Source organism: Geotrypetes seraphini, chromosome 2, assembly GCF_902459505.1.
Source record: "Geotrypetes seraphini chromosome 2, aGeoSer1.1, whole genome shotgun sequence".
In the NCBI taxonomy this organism is placed as follows: domain Eukaryota; kingdom Metazoa; phylum Chordata; class Amphibia; order Gymnophiona; family Dermophiidae; genus Geotrypetes; species Geotrypetes seraphini.
This window is the reverse complement of record NC_047085.1, coordinates 222,487,362-222,514,361: the sequence shown is the minus strand read 5'-3', so window position 1 is coordinate 222,514,361 and position 27,000 is coordinate 222,487,362. Positions and strand designations below refer to the sequence as shown.

General features: G+C 41.3%; 1 protein-coding gene across 1 annotated transcript in view; it reads left to right on the top strand.

Moving 5' to 3' along the window:
• Window positions 1-27,000, top strand: part of DROSHA (drosha ribonuclease III) — a 318,886-nt gene that overhangs the window by 131,907 nt on the left and 159,979 nt on the right. Inside the window, exon 14 of the mRNA XM_033934987.1 lies at window positions 16,330-16,454. Coding sequence (XP_033790878.1) covers window positions 16,330-16,454 — 125 coding nt within the window. The remainder of the gene's footprint in view (window positions 1-16,329; window positions 16,455-27,000) is intronic.

The following is a 27,000-nucleotide window of genomic DNA, read 5'->3' as shown; positions in this document are numbered from 1 at the left end:
CCTTCGGGTCACGGGAATCCTGTGGGGACGCGGGGATCCCATGGGGATGGCTCTCGGGGATCCCGCGGGGTTCAATGCCGTTCCTACCTGCCCTGCTGTGAGGCCTCGTCTTCCATTTTCTTCCTGCCCTGCTGCAGCACACATAGCCAATCGGAAGCCTTCCCCGATGTCAGTGCTGACGTCGGAGGGAGGGCTTAAGCAAAGCCCTCCCTTCCTCCGACGTCAGCGCTGACATCGTGAAGACTTCCGGTTGGCTGTGTGCGGCAGGGCAGGTAGGGAGAAGGCAGTGGTGTACCAAAGCGGAGGGCGGTCCGCCCCGGGTGCAGCCATGGTGAGGGGGGAGTGTGCACAGCCGGTCATGTCCCCCGATCGACAGACAACAGGCCCGGCTGACAAACCTCCCTGCCCTGTAGCCGCGAATCTAAATTACCTTCTTACAGCAGCTTCAATACTCCAGCTGCTGTAAGAAGGTAATTTAGATCCGCGGCTACAGGGCAGGGAGGTTTGTCCGATCGGGCCTGTTCTGTTGTCGGTCGGGTGGGGAAGCACCACAAAGTTAAGGGGCAGGGAGGGAGAAAGGGAGGATGGGTGGAGTGGAGAAGAAAAGACGCTTAAGGGAAATGGGTAAAACTGAGGGGGGAGAAGGACGCTGAAAGCACTGGGGAAGACAAAGGGGTGGAAAAGGACGCTGAAAGGACATGGGGAGGACGGGAGGTGGGAAGAAGGACGCTGAAAGCACATGGGGAAGACAGAGGGGGGGAAAAGGACGCTAAAAGAACATGGGGAGGATGGGAGGGGGGAGAAAGACGCTGAATGGACATGGGGAAGACAGGGGGGAGAAGAACACTGAAAGCACATGTGGAAGACAGAGGGGGGAGAAGGATGCTGACAGGTCATGGGGAAGATGGGGAGGAGAAGGACGCTGAAAGGAAATGGGGAAGAGAGAGTGGGGAGAAGACGCTGGCAGGGAAGAAGACAGAGATGCCAGACTATGGGGGGAGCGGAGGGAAGAAGATGGGTGCCAGACCAATTTGGAAGGGGGAGAAAGGGAGAGGCACAGTAACAGAGCAAATGGAAGACGCAGAGAGAAGAGAGACAGTGGATGGAAGGAATTGAATGAGAACATGAGGAAAGCAGAAACTAGGCAACAAAGGTAGGAAAAGAATTCTATTTCTTTTTTCTTTTTTTTTGCTTCAGGATAAAGTAGTATATTAGTTGTGTTGATAAAAATTTATAAACATTAGAGGCTCTGGTAGAAACCCGTTTACAAAGTATGTATTCTTCCCAATTAATATTTCCAAATTAATAAAGTCTTTTTGCTTATTTTTAAATGGGTTTTTACCAGAGCCTTTAATTCAGTAGCATAATTAACTGAAATAACTATTTCTGAAGTTTATAGGGATGGACGGGGGCGTAGGGGATTCCTCATGGGGACGGGTGGGGACGGAGGGATTCCTCGCGGGAACGGGTGGGAGTCCTCACGGGGACGGGTGGGACTTTGGCGGGGACGGGTGGGATTTCTGTCCCCGCGCAACACTCTAGTAGGTGATGCTGGGAGCAGGGTGTGGGTACAGTACTAAAAGTGTCATGAATTATGTGTGTTGATTACTATTACTACTACGACAACTTTAGTTTTATAGTGCTACTAGACGTATGTAGCGCTGTACATAAAACATGTATGAGACAGTCCCTACTTAACATAGCTTACAATAATAATAATAATAGCTTTATTTATATCCCGTCAAACCTTTTCAGTTCAAGACGGTATACAACAAGACCAACAAGGGATGCTGTAAGGACATCGAGGTTACATCAGTAGATTTGGGAAGATGTGGAAGACAGTTGAGTGAACAGGGGTGGTGGGGTAGGAAGAAGGAGCATATTAGAAGAGTTAAGAGATGAGCGGAAAAGAAGGATCAGATAAATTTGTTGAATAAGTGGGTTTTTAGTGATTTTCAGAATGAATGGTATGTTGGTGCATTCAGGATTTGGTCGCTTAAGGTGTTGTTCCAGATCCCTGCTTGAAAGGAGAGTGTCCTGTTGAGGAATCTCTAGAATTTGCATCCTTTGGGAGATGGAAATGTGAACAGTAATGTTCTGCGTGCGATGCGGAGTTTGTCCTTTAGGGTAAGGTGTTTCAGGAGATAGGTGGGTGTGGTGCCGAGGAGGGTCTTGAAGCAAAGGCAACCAAATTTAAAGATTATTCTGGCCTCGATAGGTAGCCAGTGAAAATTCTTGTAGTATGGGGTGATGTGGTCACATTTTTTTTCAAGCCAAAGATTAATCAGTTGGCTGTGTTCTGGATGAGTCTCAGTTTCCTTATGTTTTTTTTTGTGAGATCCTAGGTAGATTACAGTATGTTGCAGTAGTCCAGTGAGCTCAGGACTAGAGACTGGACTGTTCAAGACAGACAAACAGAACAAATGAGGTGCTGGGGAGTTATTGCAGAAATGTTTAAAATAGGTATGGGTACTGAACAGGTGTCAAAAGTTAAAAGCAGCCTCAAAAAGGTGGGCTTTTGGCCTAGATTTGGATATGGTCAGAGATGGAGCTTGAGATCTCAGTGCAGTTATTTCAGCCAAAGGGGGTAACACTAGCTATTAGGGTGTCCTAATTTATTCCTCAGATAGAATACACATTTTAGTGGATATCCTTTTGTTTCATAAGTAGATCAAGGAAAATCTTTGTTGTGTACCTGCAATTACATCACTTTCTTTTCCAGAGGTAAATAAAAAATAGAGATTTGACATTGATATGTCAACATTCCTTAAGAAAGAACTGAATATTTCATGGGGTGTCCTAATTTTTTCACATGACTGTAAATGTTAGCACCTATGTTATAGAGTGCCCCCCCCCCCAATGGGTATTTGATTGTGTGTAGGATTTCTTGGTGCTTGTGAATTAAGCAGAAAACCTTTTATCAGTTCTCTTTTCATGAAACTTCTCAATTACTTCTCTCTTATCCCAGGACAAGCAGGCAGCATATTCTTAACGCATGGGTGACGTCACCGACGGAGCCCCGGTACGGACACTTTTAACTAGAAAGTTCTAGTTGGCCGCACCGCGCATGCGCGAGTGCCTTCCCGCCCGACGGAGGAGTGCGTGGTCCCCAGTTTCTTCATTTCCGCGGAGCGAAGAAGTCGCATGTGTTTCAACGGCTGTTGAAAACTTAGTTCTGCCTTCCCGCTCGCGTAATTTTTTTCAGTTTTTTTCCTTTCGGATCCCGTTAATTTTCTTTTTACAATAAAAAACAAAACTCGTCGAGTTTTCTTTATTTTTTAGGGCCGGCCCCGGCGGGGCCTGTTGCCACCATACAGGCCTCCGGCTTTGATTTTGCGGAGGCCGTGTTTCCCTTCATGCCCCCTCAACCGGGCTTTAAGAAGTGCCAGCGGTGTGCACGCCCGATCTCTCTTACTGACCCGCACAATTGGTGCCTGCAGTGCTTGGGTCCAGAGCTTCGGGCGGACACCTGCACCCGCTGTGCTACGCTTAAAAAGCGCACATTAAAAAATAGGCAGATCCAGCAAAATATTCTATTCGGTACCGGATCTGCCATGGAATCTGCCGCGATGTCGACGGCACCGCAAAAGTCGACACCGACTACTTCGACTCCACCGGATCCTTCTTCGGGGTCGCTGGCCCCAGGTAAGCCGGCTAAGAAGCCTTCCACTTCCCTTGAGCGCCCTCCTGCCACGGTTGCGACACCGGCAACCCCGGCACCGCATCGACCCCGCAAACGCTCCGCTCCGATATCGGTGAGTGCCTCGTAATCGGCCTCCTCATCGCCGGAGCGTAGAGCAGCACCTATGGTATCGAAAAAGAAAAAAGCGGTACCGGTGCCCCCCCTGGACGACCGCATTGCGGCCATACTCCAAACCCAGTTACAGGAGCAGCTGCAGCAACAACTCCAACAACTGTTACCGGCGTTACTGGCACCGCACCTTCCGGTACAGGACCGGTCCGAGCCTCGCACCATTCCATCGGTGTCGACCCCCCTCGGTACCGCTCAACACTTCCATGCCGGTCCTCTCGGCTGAGCCACATCTTTCTCAACCTACGGTACAGACCTGCTCTGATGCCGATCCTTCTCGGTACCAGGTACGGCACCGGTCTTCCTCACCTGGTACCGCCTCTGTCCGCTCTGGCAAGTCTCTCTCCAAAACCCGCCATGCCGAGCCCTCCACACCGATGTCCCGCCGTGCGCACCCCGACATCAGGGACCCAGACTTATGGGAAGAATCCCCACACGGTACCGAGGAAGACGCTTCCTCCACAGACGAGGAACCTTCAGTGACTGATACCGTTTCAAAACCTGAACAGTCCTCGTTCACCAAATTCCTCAGGGAGATGTCTGCTGCTCTTTCCATTCCCTTAGAGTCCGACTCTAAAAAGTCACAGGCCTTTCTCGATGCCCTAGACTTTGAGCAACCTCCCAAGGAATTCCTCAAGTTACCCGTACATGACATCCTACGGGAAACTTTTTATAAGAACTGGGAGAACCCCCTCACTGTCCCTGGGGCCCCTCGCAAATTGGATAGCTTGTATCGGGTCATTCCCATTCCAGTGTTTGACAAGCCTCAATTGCCCCATGAATCTCTCCTGGTGGAGTCCACCTTAAAGAAAACTCAGGGCTCCAGTGTCTATGTCTCTACCCCTCCTGGCAGAGAGGGAAAAACTATGGATAAGTTTGGCAAGCGCCTTTTCCAGAATGCAATGCTGGCCAACAGGGCAAATAATTACACCTTTCACTTCTCCTTCTACATGAAGCATCTGGTGCAACAACTCTCCGCCTTACAAAAATACATCCCTGAACGTAAGGTACCTCTTTTTCAACAACAAATTTCCAGTCTGCTCCAACTCCGGAAATTCATGGTGCGCTCCATTTATGACTCATTTGAGCTAACCTCTCGAGCGTCTGCCATGGCTGTTGCCATGCGACGTCTGGCCTGGCTGAGAGTTTCTGACCTCGACATTAACCACCAAGACCGCCTGGCTAATGCACCTTGTCTTGGTGATGAACTCTTCGGAGAGTCCCTGGACTCAACAACCCAGAAACTCTTGGCTCACGAGACCAGGTGGGACACCCTGGTGAAGCCTAAAAAGAAGACTCCGCCGGCTTGCCCCTACCGACAGCAGTCTTCCTACCAACGCAGGTTCTTGGCCAGACCTCTCAACCCGCCTCAACAGCAGCCTCGCCGACCTCGGCAACAGCATCAAACTCAGGCTTGCTCACAGTCTCACCAACCTGCCAAGCCTCTCCTTCCGTCAAAACCATCTCAGCCCTTTTGACTTCTTCCTCCAGGGCATAGCCAGTCTCCCACCATCATTGCCTCTTCCTCAGCCTATCGGAGTTCGCCTCCACATCTTCCTCAGCCGTTGGGAGGTCATCACATCAGACCAATGGGTCCTCAACATCATTCGCCACGGCTACTCTCTCAACTTCCAGACTCTTCCACCAGACAATCCTCCCGTAGAGTCTGCTTCTCACTCCTCCCAAACCCCCCTTCTTCTCAATGCCATCGAAGAGGTGCCTCCGGACCAAAGGGGTCAGGGATTCTACTCCCGCTACTTCCTGGTTCCCAAGAAGACTGGAGACCTCCGTCCCATCCTCGATCTCAGGAACCTCAACAAGTGTCTGGTCAAGGAGAAGTTCAGAATGCTCTCCCTTGCCACGCTTTACCCTCTTCTCTCTCAGCACGACTGGCTATGTTCTCTGGACCTCAAAGAGGCCTACACTCACATCCCAATCAATCCGACCTCACGTCGCTACCTACGGTTTCAGATACAGCACCGTCACTATCAGTACAAAGTGCTACCTTTTGGCCTCGCTTCATCGCCCAGGGTGTTCACCAAGTGCCTTATTATGGTGGCGGCCTTCCTCAGGTCTCACGACCTCCAGGTGTTCCCCTATTTGGACGATTGGTTGGTGAAAGCACCTACGTCTCCACTTGTGCTACAAGCCACTCATCACACCATCTCTTTCCTCCATCTCCTGGGGTTCGAGATCAACTACCCCAAGTCGCATCTGCTTCCCACACAGCGACTTCAGTTCATTGGAGCAGTTCTCGACACCACTCTGATGAGGGCGTTTCTCCCCTCCGACCGTCAACGGACCCTGCTCCACCTCTGTCGTCAGGTGCTCGTTCATCACTCCATTCCAGCCCGACAGATGATGGTCCTCCTGGGCCACATGGCCTCGACGGTCCATGTGCTTCCTCTGGCGCGACTCCATCTCAGGACACCTCAATGGGCTCTTGCCAACCAATGGTCACAGACCACGGATCTTCTTTCTCATCCCATATCTGTGACATCGTCTCTTCAGCAATCTCTTCAATGGTGGTTGAACTCCTCAAATCTTTCCAGGGGTCTGCTCTTTCATCTACCCCCTCACTCCATGCTCATAACCACGGATGCCTCCCCCTATGCATGGGGAGCTCACCTGGGAGATCTTCGCACCCAGGGACTCTGGTCCCCTCAGGAGCGTCAACATCACATCAATTTCCTGGAACTCAGAGCCATGTTCTATGCTCTCAAGGCCTTCCAGCACCTTCTCTACCCTCAGGTTCTGCTCATGTGCACAGACAACCAAGTCGCCATGTACTACATAAACAAGCAAGGCGGCACCGGATCTCCCCTCCTCTGTCAGGAGGCCATCCGCATCTGGACCTGGGCCACGGCCCACAGTCTCTTCCTCAAGGCTGTCTATATCCAGGGAGAACAGAACTCCCTGGCCGACAATCTTAGCCGCATCCTTCAACCTCACGAGTAGACTCTGGATCCTCCCACACTTCACGCCATCTTTGCTCGCTGGGGCACTCCTCAGGTGGACCTCTTTGCAGTTCCTCACATCCATCAGCTGCCCCAGTTCTGTTCCAGACTCTTCTCTCCTCATCGTCTGGCCCCGGATGCATTCCTGCTAAACTGGACGGATCGGTTCCTCTATGCCTTTCCTCCACTGCCTCTGATGTTGCGGACCTTATCCAAACTCCGCAGGGACAGAGCCACCATGATTCTCATCGCTCCTCGGTGGCCTCGCCAACACTGGTTCTCCCTCCTGCTCCAGCTCAGCTCCAGGGAGCCCATTCCTCTTCCTGTGTTTCCTACTCTACTTACACAGCAGCATCAGTCTCTACTGCATCCCAATCTGTCTTTGCTCCACCTGACAGCTTGGTTTCTCTCGGGCTGACCTCTCCAGACAATCTGTCTCAGCCTGTCCGTCGTATTTTGGATGCCTCCAGGAAACCGGCCACCCTCCAGTGTTACCATCAGAAGTGGACCAGGTTCTCCTCTTGGTGTCTCCTGCATCACCACGATCCCACCTCATTGACGGTGGAAACTGTTCTGGACTATTTGCTCTCTCTGTCCGACGCTGGCCTCAAGTCTACCTAAATCAGAGTCCACCTCATGGCCATCACTGCGTTTCATGAGCCTATCCTCGGAAAACCTCTCACGGCTCATCCACTGGTTTCCCGGTTCATAAGAGGCCTCCTCAATGTCAAACCACCTCTGAAGCCTCCTCCAGTCGTCTGGGACCTGAATGTGGTTTTATCAGCCCTCATGAAACCTCCGTTTGAGCCTCTTGCCACATCTTCACTCAAATTTCTTACATGGAAGGTGCTTTTCCTCATTGCCATCACCTCTGCCAGGAGGGTTAGTGAGCTGCATGCACTGGTTGCTGACCCACCTTTCACTGTTTTTCACCATGACAAGGTGGTTCTGCGTACCCATCCTAAATTCCTTCCCAAGGTGGTCTCGGAATTTCATCTCAACCAGTCCATTGTGTTGCCTGTCTTTTTCCCTAAGCCCCATTCTCATCCTGGGGAACAGGCATTGCACACGCTGGACTGTAAGCGTGCCCTTGCTTACTACCTTGACCGTACCAGGGCACACCGCTCGTCACCTCAGCTCTTTTTGTCCTTCGACCCTAACTGTCTAGGTCGTCCTGTCTCTAAACGGACGCTTTCCAACTGGCTTGCTGCCTGCATTGCGTTCTGTTATGCTCGGGCCGATGTCTCACTGGAAGGTGCTGTCACGGCCCACAGGGTCAGAGCTATGGCTGCTTCTGTGGCTTTCCTCCGCTCCACGCCCATCGAGGAGATCTGCAAGGCTGCCACTTGTTCCTCAGTTCACACGTTCACTGCCCACTACTGTCTGGATGCCTTCTCCAGATGGGATGGACACTTCGGCCAATCTGTGTTACAAAATTTATTTTCCTAATGGCCAACCATCCCTCCTCCCTCTCTATTAGCTTGGAGGTCACCCATGCGTTAAGAATATGCTGCCTGCTTGTCCTGGGATAAAGCACAGTTACTTACCGTAACAGGTGTTATCCAGGGACAGCAGGCAGATATTCTTACGTCCCACCCACCTCCCCGGGTTGGCTTCTTAGCTGGCTTATCTTAACTGGGGACCACGCACTCCTCCGTCGGGCGGGAAGGCACTCGCGCATGCGCGGTGCGGCCAACTAGAACTTTCTAGTTAAAAGTGTCCGTACCGGGGCTCCGTCGGTGACGTCACCCATGCGTTAAGAATATCTGCCTGCTGTCCCTGGATAACACCTGTTACGGTAAGTAACTGTGCTTTATGTACTCTAAATGCATTAGTCTATCAAGTCTCCCAGACACATTTCTGTTTATTTGGGGACAAGACAGATTATTTAAAAAATGCTACTGTTGGGGGGCGTGGCTTGGACGCGAATGATGACGGTTGGGTGAAGAGGAAGCTCCGTAGAAACAAGCTTTTTTCAGAAAAAACTACCAAAGAAAGTTCTTGAAAGTTATATAAATTGAAATCTACCTCCTTGGTTAAGTCGGAGAAACGTTTTAAAAGTGAAAATAAAAGGACAGAAGTGCCGTTTCTACTTCCTGAGAAGCGAGGTGCAGAGGGCTGGAGATCGACGGAGTCTGAAGCTGCCGGAACTGCCTAGCGACAGAGATAAAAGTTTTTTGTTTTGTTTGTGAAGTGCCTGATGCCTGATGCCTGTCATGCTAAAGAGATAGGCTGTTTTGAAATGACTATCCTCTGCCGGAGATGAAGCGAGGTCTGCAGTAGAATCTACTTGGCAACGGTTTTTTTTAACTATTTCCTTGCTGGCTAATAAATGAATGAATCTCTATTTCCTTGCTGCTGCTAACTTCGAAAAATTGTGAAGGATAAATATAAATATAAATGTCAATCTCCACTGCTGTGATTAAAAAGATTCAGATATAGGAGATTGTAGTTTTTTTTTTTTCAGCGCTTGGGCTGTGAGAAAAGACAAATAAAAGGATTAACGATTTCTCTAACCTGAAGAGGGATAGCGTCGAGGCAATTGAGAGACGCTGAAAATACATATACATATACTTCAAAAGACTAAAGTAAAAATATACTGGATGGAATATTGCTCTCCATGGTAGAAGCTGCGATTGGGCTTATAAGAGGAGAGCCAAAAAAGGGAAAAAAGGGGCTACAAATTTTTTTTTTCTTTCAACGCTGAAGCTAAATGTCAACAACGATAAGGCTTGAAGGAGATAAGGCTTGAAGAAGAAGAAAGAGAAAGAAAGACTACCGACATTTTTTTCACTCACAGTAATAGAACTTGAGACAAATAATTTACAGTTGCTTTAAGAGTACTGGAAAAAAAAAAAAAAAAAAAAAAAAAAAGGGGGCGTGGCTTGGACGGATGGTTGGATAAACAAATAGCTCCTTATATGCAAACATATTAAAAAGAATTACTACCAAATATTTAAAAAAAAAAAAAAAAAAAATATATATTGAAATATGACTTCAACTAAACAAAATAAAGCTGATTTGGGAGCTGGAACATCGGGAAGCAATAAGAGGTCGAAACCAGAGCCAGGTACACCCTCTAAAATCCCATTACCAACAGAAAAAAATCTGGATGTTATGGAAGAACTAAGACAAATAAAAGAAATTGTCTTAGATAGTAACAAAAAACTACAAAAAGCAATGGAAGATGCTGCAATCCTAACTAAAAGAGTGGACATCACAGAAAATAGAATTTCAACATTAGAAGATATTACAGAACAATTAAATACAGATATGAATCACAGCAAAATCATATGGAAAGAAATAACAGAGATAAAAAAAAATCTTGAAGACAGCCGGAATCGTGAAAGACGGAATAATTTAAGAATAATCGGATTACCTGAAGGAGTGGAAAAGAATGATCCGATTGCATTTCTTGAAAAATTTCTACCTAAAATACTACCACTGAAATTTAAAACGGAACTGGAAATTGAAAGAGCTCATAGGATTCCAACACAAAGAAATAACACTCAAACAGGTCCAAGAACTTTAATTTTCAAACTTTTAAGACATCAACAAGCAATTGAAATATGCCAAATAGCCAAGGAAATAAAAAATCTTAAATGCCAAGATTCAAAAATATACATTGTCCCGGACTTTGCAAAAGAAACAGCAACAAGAAGAAAACAATTCTTAGATATGAGACCACAACTAAGATCTCTAGGAGCTAGATTTGGGCTCCTTTACCCGGCGATTATGAAGGTTACCATTGCTAACAAAACGCAAAACTTTACGGATCCAAAAAAACTACAGGAATTTATGAATCAACTGGAGCAACCTATGACAATCTAAAGAACATTTAATGGGTTCATACTAAAGACTACTGACCAATTTGTGAAAACTTTGACTTATATGATAACGAATTTCAATAAAAGAACAGCGGTTACAGATTATATCGGAACGGAAAGCAATGGAAAAAAGAACACACAAGGATCGAATTAAAGACTTAAACAACTTGCAACATTCTCCATGGAAAACAAGAAAACGGAAAAAATACAAAAATTCTAGAATTCTACATAGAATAAATAGAATAAACTTACTAGCAGAAACGAAAATGAATTGAAACACATCTCCGAACTCAAATGATGACGAAGAAAGTTTTTTCAACAAACTTAAAGATGTACTGATTAGTTGAGAAACTTTGAAGGCGGAGTAATGGTGAGAAGGAGAATCATCCTTCAATCACAGAGAAGATTATAAAAAAGACGAAGTGATTGGTTTGTTATATTTCCTGTTGAAGGCGGTACTTCAGGTTTAATTTTGCGTTTCAAATACATTAAAATGCGTTTTAAATACGATATATATGAAAAGAATATATCTGAAACGCAAAGATTGCCTGAAAAGTTTTTTACATATATATATCTCAAATTTCATGTTTCATCTTTATAGACAATTTGTTCAACCTGGCAATCCTCTACGGGAGATATAAGGGGAGTTTTTGGCACAGGACTTCACTCTCGTCTACACAGGCCTCAGATACTTTAAAATCATAAGTGTCTGGAGAGTATGCTATTGAGACAGAGCTTACAACAATGGGGCAAAGACGAGATAAGGAAATTTAGTTCCTGAAGGAAAGGAACAGATTCGTCTCCATGCCATTCTCTAGTTTGAATTAGGGTCTAGGCTCATGAATAGAACACTGATGGGATTATTAGCTTCTCTTAATTGACAACTCTCTCGTGAATCATAGGAAAATATTGAGCATAAGAGATGAGGGAATTCCTGTGCTGAAGACTCTAGTTACAGTTCTGTGGAAAGAGGCTAAATTCGAATGCTCTTAACATGATAAACGTATTATACCCAGGTATGAAAGCTTTTTAAAGTAAAAATAATTTACCACCTGAAAAGAAATGAATTATAATTGAAATGTTCTCAGATATAAGTAATGTAATATAATCATTCTTATGGATTCAAAGACATATAAATATAGAAAATAATCTTTCAATATATAAGAATGAAAAACTTTTTACTTATTCTTATAATTAATAATAAAATAAGAGAAAATATACAGAAATAGAGAAAAGATGGTAGTACTTTAGATAATTATTAATAGCTTGTGGGAGTTATCTAAATCTAACCTCAACCTGCGTATCCAAGTTTTCGTAATTAATAAGGGAGGGAAGGGAGGGATAAAAGGGATGGGAGGGAATAATAAGGAAATATATAAGGTAATCATGGGTGTAAAGGAAAAAAGAGAAATGAAATACTTAAAACATTGGGAAAATATACATAATTTAATACCTGAAAATTTAAAAATAAATGGATATTAAAATTATATCTTTAAATGTTAACGGTCTAAATCATATGATAAAAAGGAAAAAAGCACTATCATTTTTAAAAAGGCAAGATGCAGATATATGCCTTATACAAGAGACCCACCTCTCACATATAGAATCTAGTAAGCTAGAAGGAGGCTGGGTCAAACAGTGTTTTTTCTCACCAGCTATAGGGAAAAAAGCAGGTGTTGCTATTTTAATTAATAAAAAATGCTCTGCTTCATTTAAACTAAAAGCTTCAGATATTCATGGAAGATGGATAATGGTGGAAATGAATATGGGAAATACTACCATGACGTTAATCAATATATACGCCCCTAATTCGAACCAAAATGAATTCTTTAAAACTCTTCAACAAATGATCATACCACTGGCTACTTCAAATCTTATAGTAGCAGGGGACTTCAATGCTGTAATGGATCCTTTATTAGATAAAAACCCAAGTAGAGTTATGAAATCTATGGGACTAGATAATTTGATTCAATCTTGTGATTTAATAGATATATGGAGAATACTTCATTTTGATGGTCGGGAATTTTCTTTCTGTTCTCATGTTCACAATTCCTTTTCAAGAATAGATTATATCTTTACTTCAAATCATCTTGCACATCAAGTGACACAAGCAGCCATTGATCCAATTATTCTATCTGACCATGGTGGAGTGTGGATCAAAATTAAAACTACAGATCAAAATAATAACAGACCAATTTGGAAAATGGATAATACACTGTTGGTTGACCAAAACTTTTGTGAAAATCTCCTAACAAAAATGAAAGAATTTTTTCAAATAAATGATAATGATGATATTAACAGAGAAATTTTATGGGATGCTTTTAAGGCATCAATTAGAGGACAAATAATTTCTTATTCGGCTTTTCTAAAAAAACAAATTAAAAAACAATTTTTAATCTTAGAAAAAGAGATTAAAAATTTAGAATCAAAACTTATAGAAAAATGGGAATATTCTATTCAACAAGAATTATTAAAATTAAAAGGTAAATATAATGAGATCTCATCTAAGATGATTAGGAAAGATTTATTTTCTCAACAAACATTGTACTATGGTAATTCAAACAAATCAGGAAGAATATTGGCAAATTATCTTAAAGCGAAAAAAAGAAAAACAAAATTAATAGCAATAAAAGATGAAAATGGAAATACATTTACACAAATTGAACCAATTTTAAAACAATTCTTAAAATTTTATAAATCTCTTTATTCTTCCGAAAATTATCTAAATAAAGAAAAAGATGGTTTTGAATTTTTAAAAATGTTAGAGGGTCCAAAAATTCCTGAACATATAAAACGAAGTTTGGAAGAACCAATATCACTAAAAGAATTAGGAACAGCTTTGAAGTCCCTTAGAGTTGGATCCGCTCCAGGTGGTGATGGATATACAGTGGAATTTTATAAAACATTTCAAAATTTTTTATTACCCTATTTATTAAATCTTTATCAATATCAGCTCAATAAAGGTTGTATTAAAGGCACTATAGCAGAATCTTTGACTATTGTTTTGCCAAAGTCCAATAAAGATCCCACTTTGGTCTCAAACTATAGACCAATATCTTTAATAAATGTAGATGGAAAATTATTAGCAAAAATACTTGCGCTAAGATTAGCTAAAGCTCTTCCCCATATAATAGGTATGCATCAAACAGGATTCGTTGCTCAAAGACATTCATCTCACAATACTAGATTAACATTCCATATGTTATATTTAACAAAGAAAATGAATGAACCTACTTTTGCAATTTCATTAGATGCAGAAAAGGCCTTTGATAGAGTAGAATGGCCTTTTATGTATCAAGCAATGGAATGGTTTGGTATAGGTCCTGGATTTATACAAATGATACAAACAATGTATAGCTCCCCCTCTGCTAGACTATATATTAATAATACGTTTTCAGAAAAATTTAATCTACAGAGAGGAGTTAGACAAGGATGTCCCTTATCCCCTTTGCTGTTTGATATTGTTTTAGAACCCTTAATATTAGCCATCCAACAAGCTAAGGAGATACAGGGTATATCTCATTCAGATAAGGAATATAAGATATCTGCTTATGCAGATGATTTATTACTATATCTGAAGAATCCAGAATCCACCATTCCACATCTACTTGAATTGATTGAGAAATTTGGAAATTTTTCAGGATATAAAATTAATTGGAACAAATCAGAGATTCTTCCACTAAATATACATTGTACAAAAGGATTATTTAAAACATTCCCTTTTGTTTGGAAGGAAGAATATATTAAATACCTTGGAATTTTGATAACAAAAACAGTAGATGAAACAATGAAAATTAATGAAAAATGCTTATTACAAAAAATAATAGAAATGTGTGAGCAATGGAATCCTTTGCATTTATCTTGGTGGGGAAGAGTACAAACTGTAAAAATGATGATTTTACCGGTAGTATGTTACCAAATGGGGATGATTCCAGTTTTTTTTCAAGATTCTTTTTATACAAAAATAAATAGGACTTTGACAAAATTTATATGGCTTAATAAAAAACCAAGAATTGCTCTAGCGTCATTACAAAGACCAATTAAAGAGGGAGGGGTAAATTTTCCCAACTTTTATAGGTATCATCAAGCCTATATCTTACGTCATGGTATGTATTGGATCCTCCCAGAGCCCACTGATAATATTCCAGACTGGTTTTGGCTAGAATGGAGGCTTATGTTTCCATTACGTCTTAATCATGTAATTAGTATCAAAATGCCAAGGTTATACAAAGATCATAAAATATTTATGGATACCTGGAAAACTCTAAAATACATAAGTAATCTTACTCAAATTCCAATTAGTAAATCAACCAACCAAACTATATGGCTAAACCCCAAGATCAAAATTGGCGGTTTTAAAGTCATCTGGAAACATTGGATGATAGCAGGCATTCGCACTTTGGATGATGTAATTAAAAATGATAAATTGCTGGAGTTTTCACAATTGCAACAAAAATTTGGTCTCAATAAAACACAATATTTTAAATGGTTGCAATTGAAGCAATCTATTCAGAAAGGGTTCCCTGAATGGAAAGATCTCGCTAAATATCACAGTTTGGAATTCTTATGTTTCCATATGGACTCAATAGGTCACAAAGCCGCACAGTGGTATAAATTAATATCCGGATATATAAATAAAAAACCAAAAAATGGTCTTAAAGACATTTGGAGCATTGAGATAAAACACCAAATTAGTGCATCTCAATGGCCACGACTTTGGTCTTGGAGGCTAAAATGTACAGTGTCAGCATCTATGAGACAAACTTGGTTTTTTCTTCTTCATAGAGCTTTTTGGACCCCTACTCGTTTACAAAAAATAGATAGTTCAAGATCAAATAGATGCTGGCACTGTCATATTGAAATTGGGACATTAGATCATCTTTTATTCTTTTGTCCATTTATCCTATCATTCTGGAAATCAATTTGGCCCCAAATTAACAGAATGTTAGAAAATCCGGTAGCCTTGACATATGATACTATATTATTTGGAACAACCATGAGAGCAAAAAGCCAAATTTCATCCAGTAATAACAAACTTTTATTTATTTTAACTGGAATCGCAATACAACAAATTACATTCAATTGGAAACAACATGATAGATTGAATTATATGTTCTGGTGGAATTCGGTATGCCACATATATAAAATGGAACTCGCTATTGCAACACACAAAGGATACATGAATAAATTTAAAAAAATATGGGGACCATTAACCGATTTTTGTAAAGAAGGATAATTTTTCCTATAAATAAAACTTGGAAATATCTGAAGACCGTTAACATGATTTCTCTAATGAACTTTTCCCATGATAAGATAATTGTAAAGAGGGGAATGGGGTGGGTTTTTCAATTTTTGATTATTACATATTAAATTAATATTTAAAGATTGTACAATAAAATTGATTTATGTATTATTGATTGGGAAGGAGGGTGGGACAGGGGATTATTATAGTAATGTTAAACTTGATATTAATATATGAGTTAGTCAAGTGTGTATTTAAGTTTTTATTGAGTTCATTTGTAACACTTGTTGTAACACAAAAAAAAATGAATAAAGATAAAAAATGCTACTGTTGCTAAAATCTTTGCATAAGATCTCTACCACTCCTCCCCAAGTAATGTATGACCTTGTGAAGTGAATTTATTAATTTGAAGAAAAGCATATTGTATTTAATTAGTGAAGAATAAGTGGAGTGCCAATTGTGTTAAACTTTTTCTTTCTGGGTTTTTTTTAGAAGCCCAGTTCAGTGCGTATTGATCATCTGGATCGTGAGCAGCCTAGCCCAGATGTGATCACCTTTCCTGTGATTGTGCATTTTGGGATCCGGCCTGCCCAGCTGAGTTATGCTGGAGACCCACAGTAAGATATATCATTTGCTCCCATTGTGTGGAGAAGTGTCACATTTTTGATCAGCCAGAGGTGACCTAGTAACTGAGTACAAGAGGCCTTTACTTTACTCCCTGCCCAATTGCTCAAATTGCATATTTTGTTCAGCAAGTACACCAGCTGTAGAGAGAATGGAAATAAATTGACCGAGCTAATTTCTAGGCTTTTGCAGAACATGATGTGTCATTTAAGGAGGGGAAAAGAGAAAGAAGAAGCAGAGTGCTTAAAAGTGTGCTGTGACACATTTATTATACTCAGTTGAGCTTTATATTAAAAAATGTCTTTACATTTAAAACTATTTGCTTACTGCTGTGATCAAGCAGGAAAGCTAAGATGGAGGGGAGGAATAAATATTAGGGAAGTGCAGACAAAAATAATTTGTTTTGTTTAGTTTCCTGTTGCATTTGCAGATACTTTATTTATTTTAATTTGTTTCCATAAAGTTTGTAGAGCAATTTTGTTAATTAAGGACACAGATACAAGACAGCTAAGTAAGTACTTACTCCTGCCAGAATTCTGTGCTATTGCACAGCACAAAATTTGCACAGTAGTCCTCATCCGCACAGAATTCTTCTTAAGCTGTGCAGAATTCTGCGCAGACCTGTTATCTCCTGATCCTGCTCCTGACCTGACAACCCCCACTCCCCTTCCCCCACGTGGGTCTGGCCCCCGATCGAACTCCCTCCCCGTATGGAGCCAGTTTCTCTTGCCTGCAGGTCCTCCCAAAGCAGAAGTAGCAGTTGGCCAGCAGAGACAGTGCTGTAAACAGGCTGCTTGCAGCTGTCCCTGCCAGGGCATTTCCTCTGCCATGTTACTTTCGACGCAGTAGAAGAAAGGCCCTGACAGGGCTGACCATAAGCAGCCTCTTTACAGCACTGCCTCTGCTGATTGACCACTGCTGCTGCTTTGGGAGGACCTGCAGGTATGAGAAACCAGCTCCACATGAGAGGGGGCTCCGATCTGAAGCCAGACTCATTCGGGGGAAGGGGAATGGGGGTGTTGTTGGGTCAGGAGCAGAATGGCTGGGAGATGCCGTGCCCCCCTCAGGGTATCTTCTTGTCATCCTGCTCCTGATTGGACAACACCCCCCTTTCCTCTTCCCCTGCTCCTGACCCGACAACACCCCCCTTCCTCTCAGTGGTCACAGAGTGAGAGAGGCAGACACACAGAAGTGAGATGGATGATGGACCGTAATTAGGGATGGGTAGAGGAAGGGCAATGTATGATGGACCAAAAGTGTTTGTGTGTGTGTGGAGGAGTGGTAGAGGAAGGGGCATGGATGTGGACCCACAGGGTGGAGTGAAGGGGATAGAGATGCTGGACTCATAAGATGGGGGAGGGGAGAAAGTGACCTAGATCACAAAGGAGGGTGGGAAGGGAGGAAGAGATGCAAGTAAGAGAAGTGGTGGGGTGAAGTGAAGGGACATGGATGCTGGACCTAGGATGCTGTATCTACTAGTGGGGGTGGGAGGAATGGAATAGAGAGGAAGAAAGAGAGACTCAGACCAGAAAGGGGTGGTGGGAAGGGAGGAAGAGATCCTTGGCCATGGAGAGAGGGAGACAAGGGGGTGGGGGATGGTAGAGAGAGGAAGAGTGTGACCCAGACCAGAGAGGGGTGGGAAGGGAGGAAAAGATTCTTAGCCAGTAATGAGAGGGAGCGAGAGATGTCACACCATGAGGGCCAGGGAAGAGATTCAGGGTGCAAGTGAGAGAGAGGTGGGATTTAAAGTGAGACAAACTGCAGTTGGAGTGTGAGAAGGAACAGAGGATCTTGGAACCTGAGAAAGGAAAAGGTTGGAAGGAATTTCAGGCCTTAGGATAGGGGAATTCTGAGCAAAACATTATAAATAAGTTTTGCAGAATTTTGAAATATTGTGCACCGAATTTTCAGTTTTTTAGCAGTCTGCTGTAGCCAGAGTAGTTTCTCTTAGAAGACAGATGTCTCATAACCAAGGAAGACAAGCTAATAACTATTAACACTGGGGAGGGGGAGGGAGGAAGCTGAAATTTAGTGACATGGGGGCTGATATTCAAACCACAAGAATCAGCCTGGCTAGGTTCCTTGGTTAGGGATGGGTCCAGATATTCAGTGCTGGGTCATTTCTGGTGACTGGCATTGAATATCTGGGTTGGGGTTTTTTTTTTTTTTTTTTTTTAGCAGACCTTAACTTAACTAGTTAAGTCAGTATTCAGAGCTGGCCAGTTAAGTTAATAACAGCTAAACATAGGCCTGCTATTTATGTGGCCTGATTTGGCTGCTAATCTTGGCCAATCAGCACATCATATAGCCAGTTAACTTTTAGCTGCTAACTGCAAATATTCAGTGAGAGAAAACTGATCATCTCATGCTGAATATTTGTGGTTAGCTGGTTAAACGTTATTTGACTGGTCAGTGACCATTCCTGGCCAATTAAATAGATTTGAATACTGGGGGTGGGTGGGGGGTCTGAAAATAAATCAGATATTTTTAAGAGGGGGTGGTTCAGAGGCCAAGCGAAACACCTTTTTTTCCCCCAGTTTCAGCTAAAACTGAAACTGTGGATGAAACTTATTGCCTGATTTCAGCTGAAAACTAAAAATTGGTTGTGTGAACGTTAACCAATGAGGTCCACTAAGGATTGTCAGAACTTGCAGTTGGAAGCCCTCTGCTAAACATATAGAAGATTATTACCCTCCAGACCCAGGACTTAAACCATTGACAGACTTTTACATACGCGATGCACATGTCATCTTTTCTAATGTATACTTATGAAGGGAATTTTTTAAAAATAAAGTAAAATTCTGGAATCTCTCCTGGCACAACTGGAATTTATTTGGGGTATACCACTGTGCCATGGCACACAGTTTGAGATACACTGCCCTAGGGTTACAGGTTTGAGACTGGCTTTTTGCCTGCATGCTGTTAATGGGAAAAAAAATGCAGTAATTTAAATGTCATTAGTAAGAAATCATGTCATTGTGGATTTTTTCCTCCTGTCTTTAGTATTAGAAAAAATATGAAACAACAAGGAACATGTCATTTATACTGTATTTCCCATGTTGTTTAAAACAAATACACACCCCTAATAAATATAATTATTTTGTTAATTATGTGAAACTTCAGCAGTGGTGGAGTACTTAATGTGCAGCATTTCATAAAAGTTGGAGAGGGAGGAATGATAATTTATTTGGTGTTGGCCAAATCCATGCCACCTGTGAGAGTGAGCTATGGTAGTTGATGGGCAGTGGCAATGGCCCTACTGCTTTGTGATCTTGTTTTGGGGAGGGGTTAGCAAGAGAAGACTGAGGTCTACTGAGGTGATAGCCCTAGTGATGTGCTGGAAAGAGTGTCCCAGGAGCCCTTCCTCAAATGATGCTGTGAAAAATGAGGATCTCTTTGGAACAGAACTGGCCAGAGGCCCTAAAAAATACAAACAAACAAAAAATCCCCACATGCTAGGCACCTTTGACAGGGTGAAGTTCCTCTCACAAGCCAGCAGAGGGAGCCTGAGCAGTGGTATGTGGAGCTCATTTGCATACAGACCTTGCACAGGCTGATAGGAACTGTCCATTCACCCTGAGTGCTGTAAAGGACAGTTCCAAAGCAGTGAGCGGAGAAGAACATAAGCTTCTTTAGGAGCCAGGCAACCCTCAGGGGGAGGAATGCTGGCTTTGGCCTAATTCTTGGTAAGCCTGACATGTCCAGTAGAGCTTAGAGTCCAAGAGGGGTTCATATTTGATGACCGGCAGGGGGCCTGGTGGAGTTGTAGGAGCCCATGAGAGTGAGAAGCTGGGAGGTTGGGAAAGTCCTCAGGGCATGAGTCCAGGAAAAGATGCCTGAGCAACTGGAAGTTGGTCTGGAAGAAGGAGTAGCCGGAGGGTCCGGTAGAGCCTTCCTGGCTGAAATTTAGACAATATTTGCTCAAATACTCTAGAAACAGAAGATGCCAAGCCTTAAAAACTAAACATAATAGCTTAAATGTAATCCGTTTAGACACAGGTAACCAATGCAGTTTAAAAACCCGTATAATATGATAATTTCTATGTTCTCCAGTTAACAGCCTTGTAGCAGTATTTTGAATCAATTGTAGAGAAATAAGTAGTGCAATTTTCTGACCTTGCTCTCAATTTTCTGACTGTAACCTTGCTCTCTTAGATCAGAATCTTCTTTAAGAAAATATAAGTTTTGGACATTTTTTCTTTCAGGCTTTTGGAGTACTAGCAGGTAACATGCAATTAGGGAATTTACCTGTATGTAAATATTTATCTATTCATTTCTTTTTTTATTTATTTATATTCCGCATATCCTACAATTCTATGCAGATTACAAATTATTCAGATACTCAAGCATTTTTCCCTATCTGTCCCGGTGGGCTTACACTCTTATCTAATGTACCTGGGGCACTGGGGGATTAAGTGACTTGTTCAGGATCACAAGGAGCAGAGTGCTGGGGCTGTAGCTGCTTCTGTTTGGCTCATACTTTTGGTGGTTGTGTTACTTTTAATTGTATTATTTGTAATTGAAATGGCATTATTTTCTTTCTGGTATCTTACTATATACCTGCTATGCCAATTAAGAAATTTTATTGTAAAGTTTGGTTACTTCTGTTGAACATGGGCAAGATTTGTTGTGTATGACAATTTTGTCGAAAGAAGCAGCTTTGCTATGAAACTAATGAATGGAGGGTTGGTCTAGGTCAGGGGTCTGCAACCTTTAAGACATAAAGAGCCACTTGGACCCGTTTTCGAAAAGAAAAAAAAACTTGGAGCCGCAAAACCATTATAAAACAAATCTAACACTGCATATATTGTTTCTTATCTTAATGCTATATACAGGATCACTAAATTGAAAATAAAATCATTTTTCCTACCTTTGCTATTTGGTGATTTCATGAGTCTCTGGTTGCACTTTCTTCTTCTAACTGTGCATCCAATCTTTCTTCCTTTCTTTCAGCCTCCTGTATGTTTCCTCTCCTCCAGACCTCATTCTCTCCCCCAACTTTTTCTTTCTGTCTCCCTGTTCCCCCTTCTTTCTGTCTCCGTGCCGTCCCCCAAGCCACTCGGTTTGCTGCCACCGCAATCGGGGAACAGCCCCCAAGCCACCGCCGTCCCAAGCTTTCCCTGCAGAAGTGTTGCGCTGACCAGCATTCCGCTCCCTGACGTCAATTCTGACGTAGGAGAGGAAGTTCCGGGCCAACAAGGCATTTCTCCTCATTCCATCCAGCCTGAGCCCCATCTCTCCTTGATCCAGCATTTCCCTTCTGTGTCTGTCAGAATTACCATTCCACCTATTTTCCAGCATCACCCTTCTTTGTGTCCATCTCACCTATATCCCTATCTCACCACTTTTTCAGAATCTTCATTTGTCTCTGTCCTTATCTTTACGCCATGTTCACCATTTGCCCTTTCAATGTCTTTATCTCCCCCCACACACTTTTTCAGCATTACTTCTATGTCTCTATTTCACCTCCTCTTCATGTCCCTTCTGTATCTCTATCCTTATTCAGTAGGTCCTGCTTACCCTTTCTCTTCTTTGTGTTACTATCTCCATTTTCAGCTTTCCCCCCTTTTCCTTTGTTACTGCACCCTGTAGCCAGAATCTTTCCACCCTCCCTCCACTCCGGCCCAGCCCAGTATGAAATATTTCCTTTTGTTTCCCTCCCCTCTCTCTTCTCCTCCCTCACCCACGAGTCCTGCATCTGGCCCTCTCCCTTCTACCTGCACCTGGCAACACCCCCCTGCTCCGCGGCTCTCTTCAGCAACTCGTCAGCAGCAGTGATCAAGACAAGCTGCCGACATCGAGGCCTTCCCTCTACGAGTCCCGCCTTTGTGGAAAAAGGAAGTTGAAACAAGCGGGACTCGCAGAGGGTAGGCCCCGACGTCAGAAGCTGCTGCTGAGTTGCCGAAGAGAGCCGCGGAGCAGGGGATGTGGCCGGAAGCAGGTAGAAGGGAGAGGGAGATAGGAAGGCTGTAGATCTCCGGAGCATGACACCGACCCCGGCCAGGATGATTTCTTTTTCAGGCACCTTACAAGTCCAGCGTCGCGGGGAAAATAGCCACGCTGAGCAGTGAGCTCAGCACTACACAGATGAAAGCCTTGCTTGCTGATTGGTCCGGCGGGGCGGGGCCGCCGGACCAATCAGCAAGCAAGGCTTTCATCTGTGTATGTGCTGAGCTCACTGCTCAGCATGGCTATTTCCCGCCGCGACGCCGGACTTAAGCTGCATGCCTGCGTGACACACTACCGGAGCCGCAGCAAAGGTGGAAAAGAGCCGCATGCGGCTCTGGAGCCGCAGGTTGCCGACCCCCGGTCTAGGTACTGAGGACTAGATGCACTAAGAGGATCAGTAAGACCTTGTGGGTAGGGGCGTGGCTTGGACGCGAATTCCGATGGTCGGGTAAACGAATAGCTCCCTATACTTAAGCTATATTTTTTTGATTTACTACAAAATAAATTCAAATTTTTACTGAAAATAAACGGGAAGTGACAAAATGTCGTCTAGCAAACAAAACAAAAGCGATTCAGGAGCTGGAGGATCTGGTACAGGGAGTAACAAACGATCAAAACCTGAGCCAAGCACTACTCCATCAAAGGTTCCGTTGCCATCAGATAACAGCCCAGATATAATGGAGGAATTAAGACAAATTAAAGAAATTGTTTTAGATAGCAACAAAAAATTACAAAAGGCTATTGAAGATGCAGCAGCGTTAACTAAAAGAGTAGAAGAAACGGAACACAGAATAAACATACTAGAAGATAATTCCGAACAAATTAATCTGGACATGAGAAAAAGTAAAATAATATGGAAAGAAGTTGAAGAAATAAAAAAAGACCTGGAAGACAGCCGGAATCGAGAGAGAAGGAATAATTTAAGAATAATAGGGATGCCGGAAGGGATTGAAAAAAATAATCCTATAACTTTCCTGGAACAATTTCTACCTAAAGTGCTTCCACTAAAATTCAAAACGCCACTGGAAATTGAAAGGGCACACCGGATACCAACACAAAGGAAAACTTCACAAACAGGACCAAGAACATTAATATTCAAACTTTTGAGACATCAACAGGCGCTGGAAATCTGTCAACTGGCAAAAGAAAATAAAAATCTCAAGTGTCAGGATTCAAGAATACATATTGTCCCTGATTTTGCAAAAGAAACCGCATTAAAAAGGAAAATATTTCTGGATATGAGACCGCAATTGAAATCGCTAGGGGCTAGATATGGGCTCCTTTATCCAGCAATACTGAAAGTTACAATTGGAAATAAAACTCAAAACTTCACGGATCCTGCAAAACTACAAGAATTTATGGATCAATATGAGCAGCCTATGACATCCTAAAAGGTTTCTTATTGGAAAGGATTGAAATTTTGACTGAGTAAATTATATGATTCTTTATACTTTATACTTTATAAAACTTTAATTTATAGTAATAGTTCTTATAAATAAGATCTACGGTTAACTTCAGAATTGTGATTTGGTTTCAAATAACAACGGAATAGAACTACACGTGCTTCAACTCTAAAGTGGAATTATACAAAACCAACATTCTTAGCAGAAATAAAACCAGAAATCAATCTACATAATCTTATAATTTTAAATGAAAATACATGTGCATTTTTAAAGAAAATTTACTTACAAGTGAAACGCAGCTGAAATGGTAATCCGAAAGAAACGTTTGCACAGAAGAAGTATTGGCAACAGTATAAGGGAGTGGCATTGAATGGCTATTTATAGACAAGAGGCGTTGTCTGTAGAAAGGAAGAACTCTCCAATCACAATACTAAAAAATCGTCAAAACAAAAAGTGATTGGCTGAAAAGAATTACATCCTGTAGGAGGATATACTTCCTGCTTAAAAACCTTACCGAAGGAAAGTTTGACTGACATTAATATACACTGCTTTCAAAGAGAAGGGGAAATTTCCAAAGTAATTTCTTGCTTATGTCTGTTGACAGACCTGTATAATTTTATCAGAATTATACAATAACATAAGCTCATTACAAATAGGATAATTTCCAGATTAACTTCTACGTAATCTCAGTCAAGAGGATGTTTCACATTGTTTTGCAGCATGCTCTCCAGTAGATATTTAATTATTTATAGAGTCCAGTCACAGGAATTATAACAGGGTAAACGAAAGAAGTAAAAGCTCCAATTTCATGGTTCAGTTAAAGATATCTTCTGAGTAAGGAATTCACTTAAGATCCTACTTCACAGCATTTAATTAAAGAATTAATGCATGAAATTGAACTAAATCCAGTGACTATACCATACATTCTCTAAACCTATCTACTCCAAAAACTATCTTCACCATATAGACTGTGTTACTTTGATGAACCTTCATTATCTACATAATATTGAAATAATTACAGTAATATAACTATTAATTAAAAGTGTAAAATCAGTAAAGTTTATTTTGAGATAAATATATTTAATATTGCATATTTCATTGATAATTTATATCTAATTTCATCAAGAGGAAATATATTATATTATATTATTTCTCCTGTATGAATTTGAATACATTAAATTTGAATATATAAACATAAGGAGGGGGAAGAAAAAAAAAATGTATTTGCTAGATACATAGGTATTATAATAATTAATTGGAAATATTTCATGGTAGTACATAAGAATATTCTGTAGTAGCTTGAGGGAGGTATTTTAAACCTAACCTCATCTTGCGTATCCAAGTTCTCGTATTTAATAGAATGGGGGTGGGAAGGGAGGGGAAGGGATGGATGGGAGGGAATGGGAGGGAGAGACATAAATGGGGGAAAGGATTAAAATGGAGATATTATAATTTACTAAGTGTATTGGGGAAATATATGATTAAGCATCATTATACTATTAATTTTAGAAAAATGTATTACAACACTGTAAATATAAATGACTCTTAAAATAATCTCTTTGAATGTTAATGGTCTAAATAATGTTATAAAAAGGAAAAAAGCATTAATGTTCTTAAAAAGGCAAAATGCGGATATATGCTGTATACAAGAGACCCACCTCTCAAACAATGAATCTAATAAGTTGACAGGAGGTTGGGTCAAACATTGTTTTTATTCACCAGCCATAGGGAAAAAAGCAGGTGTTGCTATTCTAGTTAATAAAAAATGCTCAGCTTTATTTAAATTTAAAGCATCAGATATTCATGGAAGATGGGTAAGTGTGGAAATATGCATGGGAAATACAACCATGACGTTGTTCAATATATACGCCCCTAATTCAAATCAAAATGAATTTTTTAAGACTCTTCAACAACTGATCTTACCACTGGCTACTTCAAATTTAATAGTAGCTGGGGATTTCAATGCTGTAATGGATCCTTTATTGGACAAAAACCCAAGTAGATATATGAAATCTATGGGATTAGATAATTTAATACAAACTTGTGATTTGACAGATATTTGGCGAATACTTCATTTTAATGGACGGGAATTTTCTTTCTGTTCTCATGTTCATAATTCTTTTTCAAGGATAGATTATATTTTTATATCAAATCATTTAGCACATCAAGTAACACAAGCTGCCATTGATCCAATTATTTTATCTGATCATGGTGGGGTGTGGATTGAAATTAAAATTTCAGATCAAAATACAAACAGACCAATATGGAGGTTTGATAATTCACTGCTTGCTGACCCAATATTTTGTGAAAATTTTCAAATAAAGATGAAATATTATTTTCAAACAAATGATAAAGATGAGATTTCTAGAGAAATATTATGGGATGCTTTTAAGGCATCAATAAGAGGACAAATTATTTCTTATTCGGCTTATCTTAATAAACAAAATAGAAAAGATTTTTCTAATTTAGAAAAAGAAATAAAAATTTTAGAATCAAAACTAATAGAAAAATGGGAATATTCTATACAACAAGAACTGTTAAAACTTAAAGTAAAATACAATGAAATCTCATCAAAGATGATAAGGAAAGATTTATTTTCTCAGCAGGCGGTGTATTATGGAAACTCAAATAAGTCGGGAAGAATATTGGCAAATTATCTTAAAGCGAAAAAAAAGAAATCAAAAATAATTGCTATAAAAGATGAAAAAGGTGACACATTAACACAAATTGAGCCTATCTTAAAACAGTTTCTAAAATTTTATAAATCTCTTTATTCTTCCGAGACTTACTTAAATAAAGAAAAAGATGGTTTAGAATTTCTGAAAATGTTAGAGGGTCCAAAAGTTCCTGAACATATAAAACGAAGTTTGGAAAAACCAATATCTTTAAAAGAATTAGGAACAGCTTTGAAATCCCTTAGAGCTGGATCCGCTCCAGGTGGTGATGGATATACAGTGGAATTTTATAAAACATTTCAAAATTTTATATTACCCTATTTATTAAATCTTTTTCAATATCAACTTAATAAAGGTTGTACAAATGGCACTATAGCTGAATCTTTAACTATTGTATTACCTAAGCCAAATAGAGATTCCACTCTGGTTTCAAACTATAGGCCAATATCTTTAATAAATGTTGATGGGAAAATATTAGCAAAAATACTTGCGTTAAGATTGGCTAGTGCTCT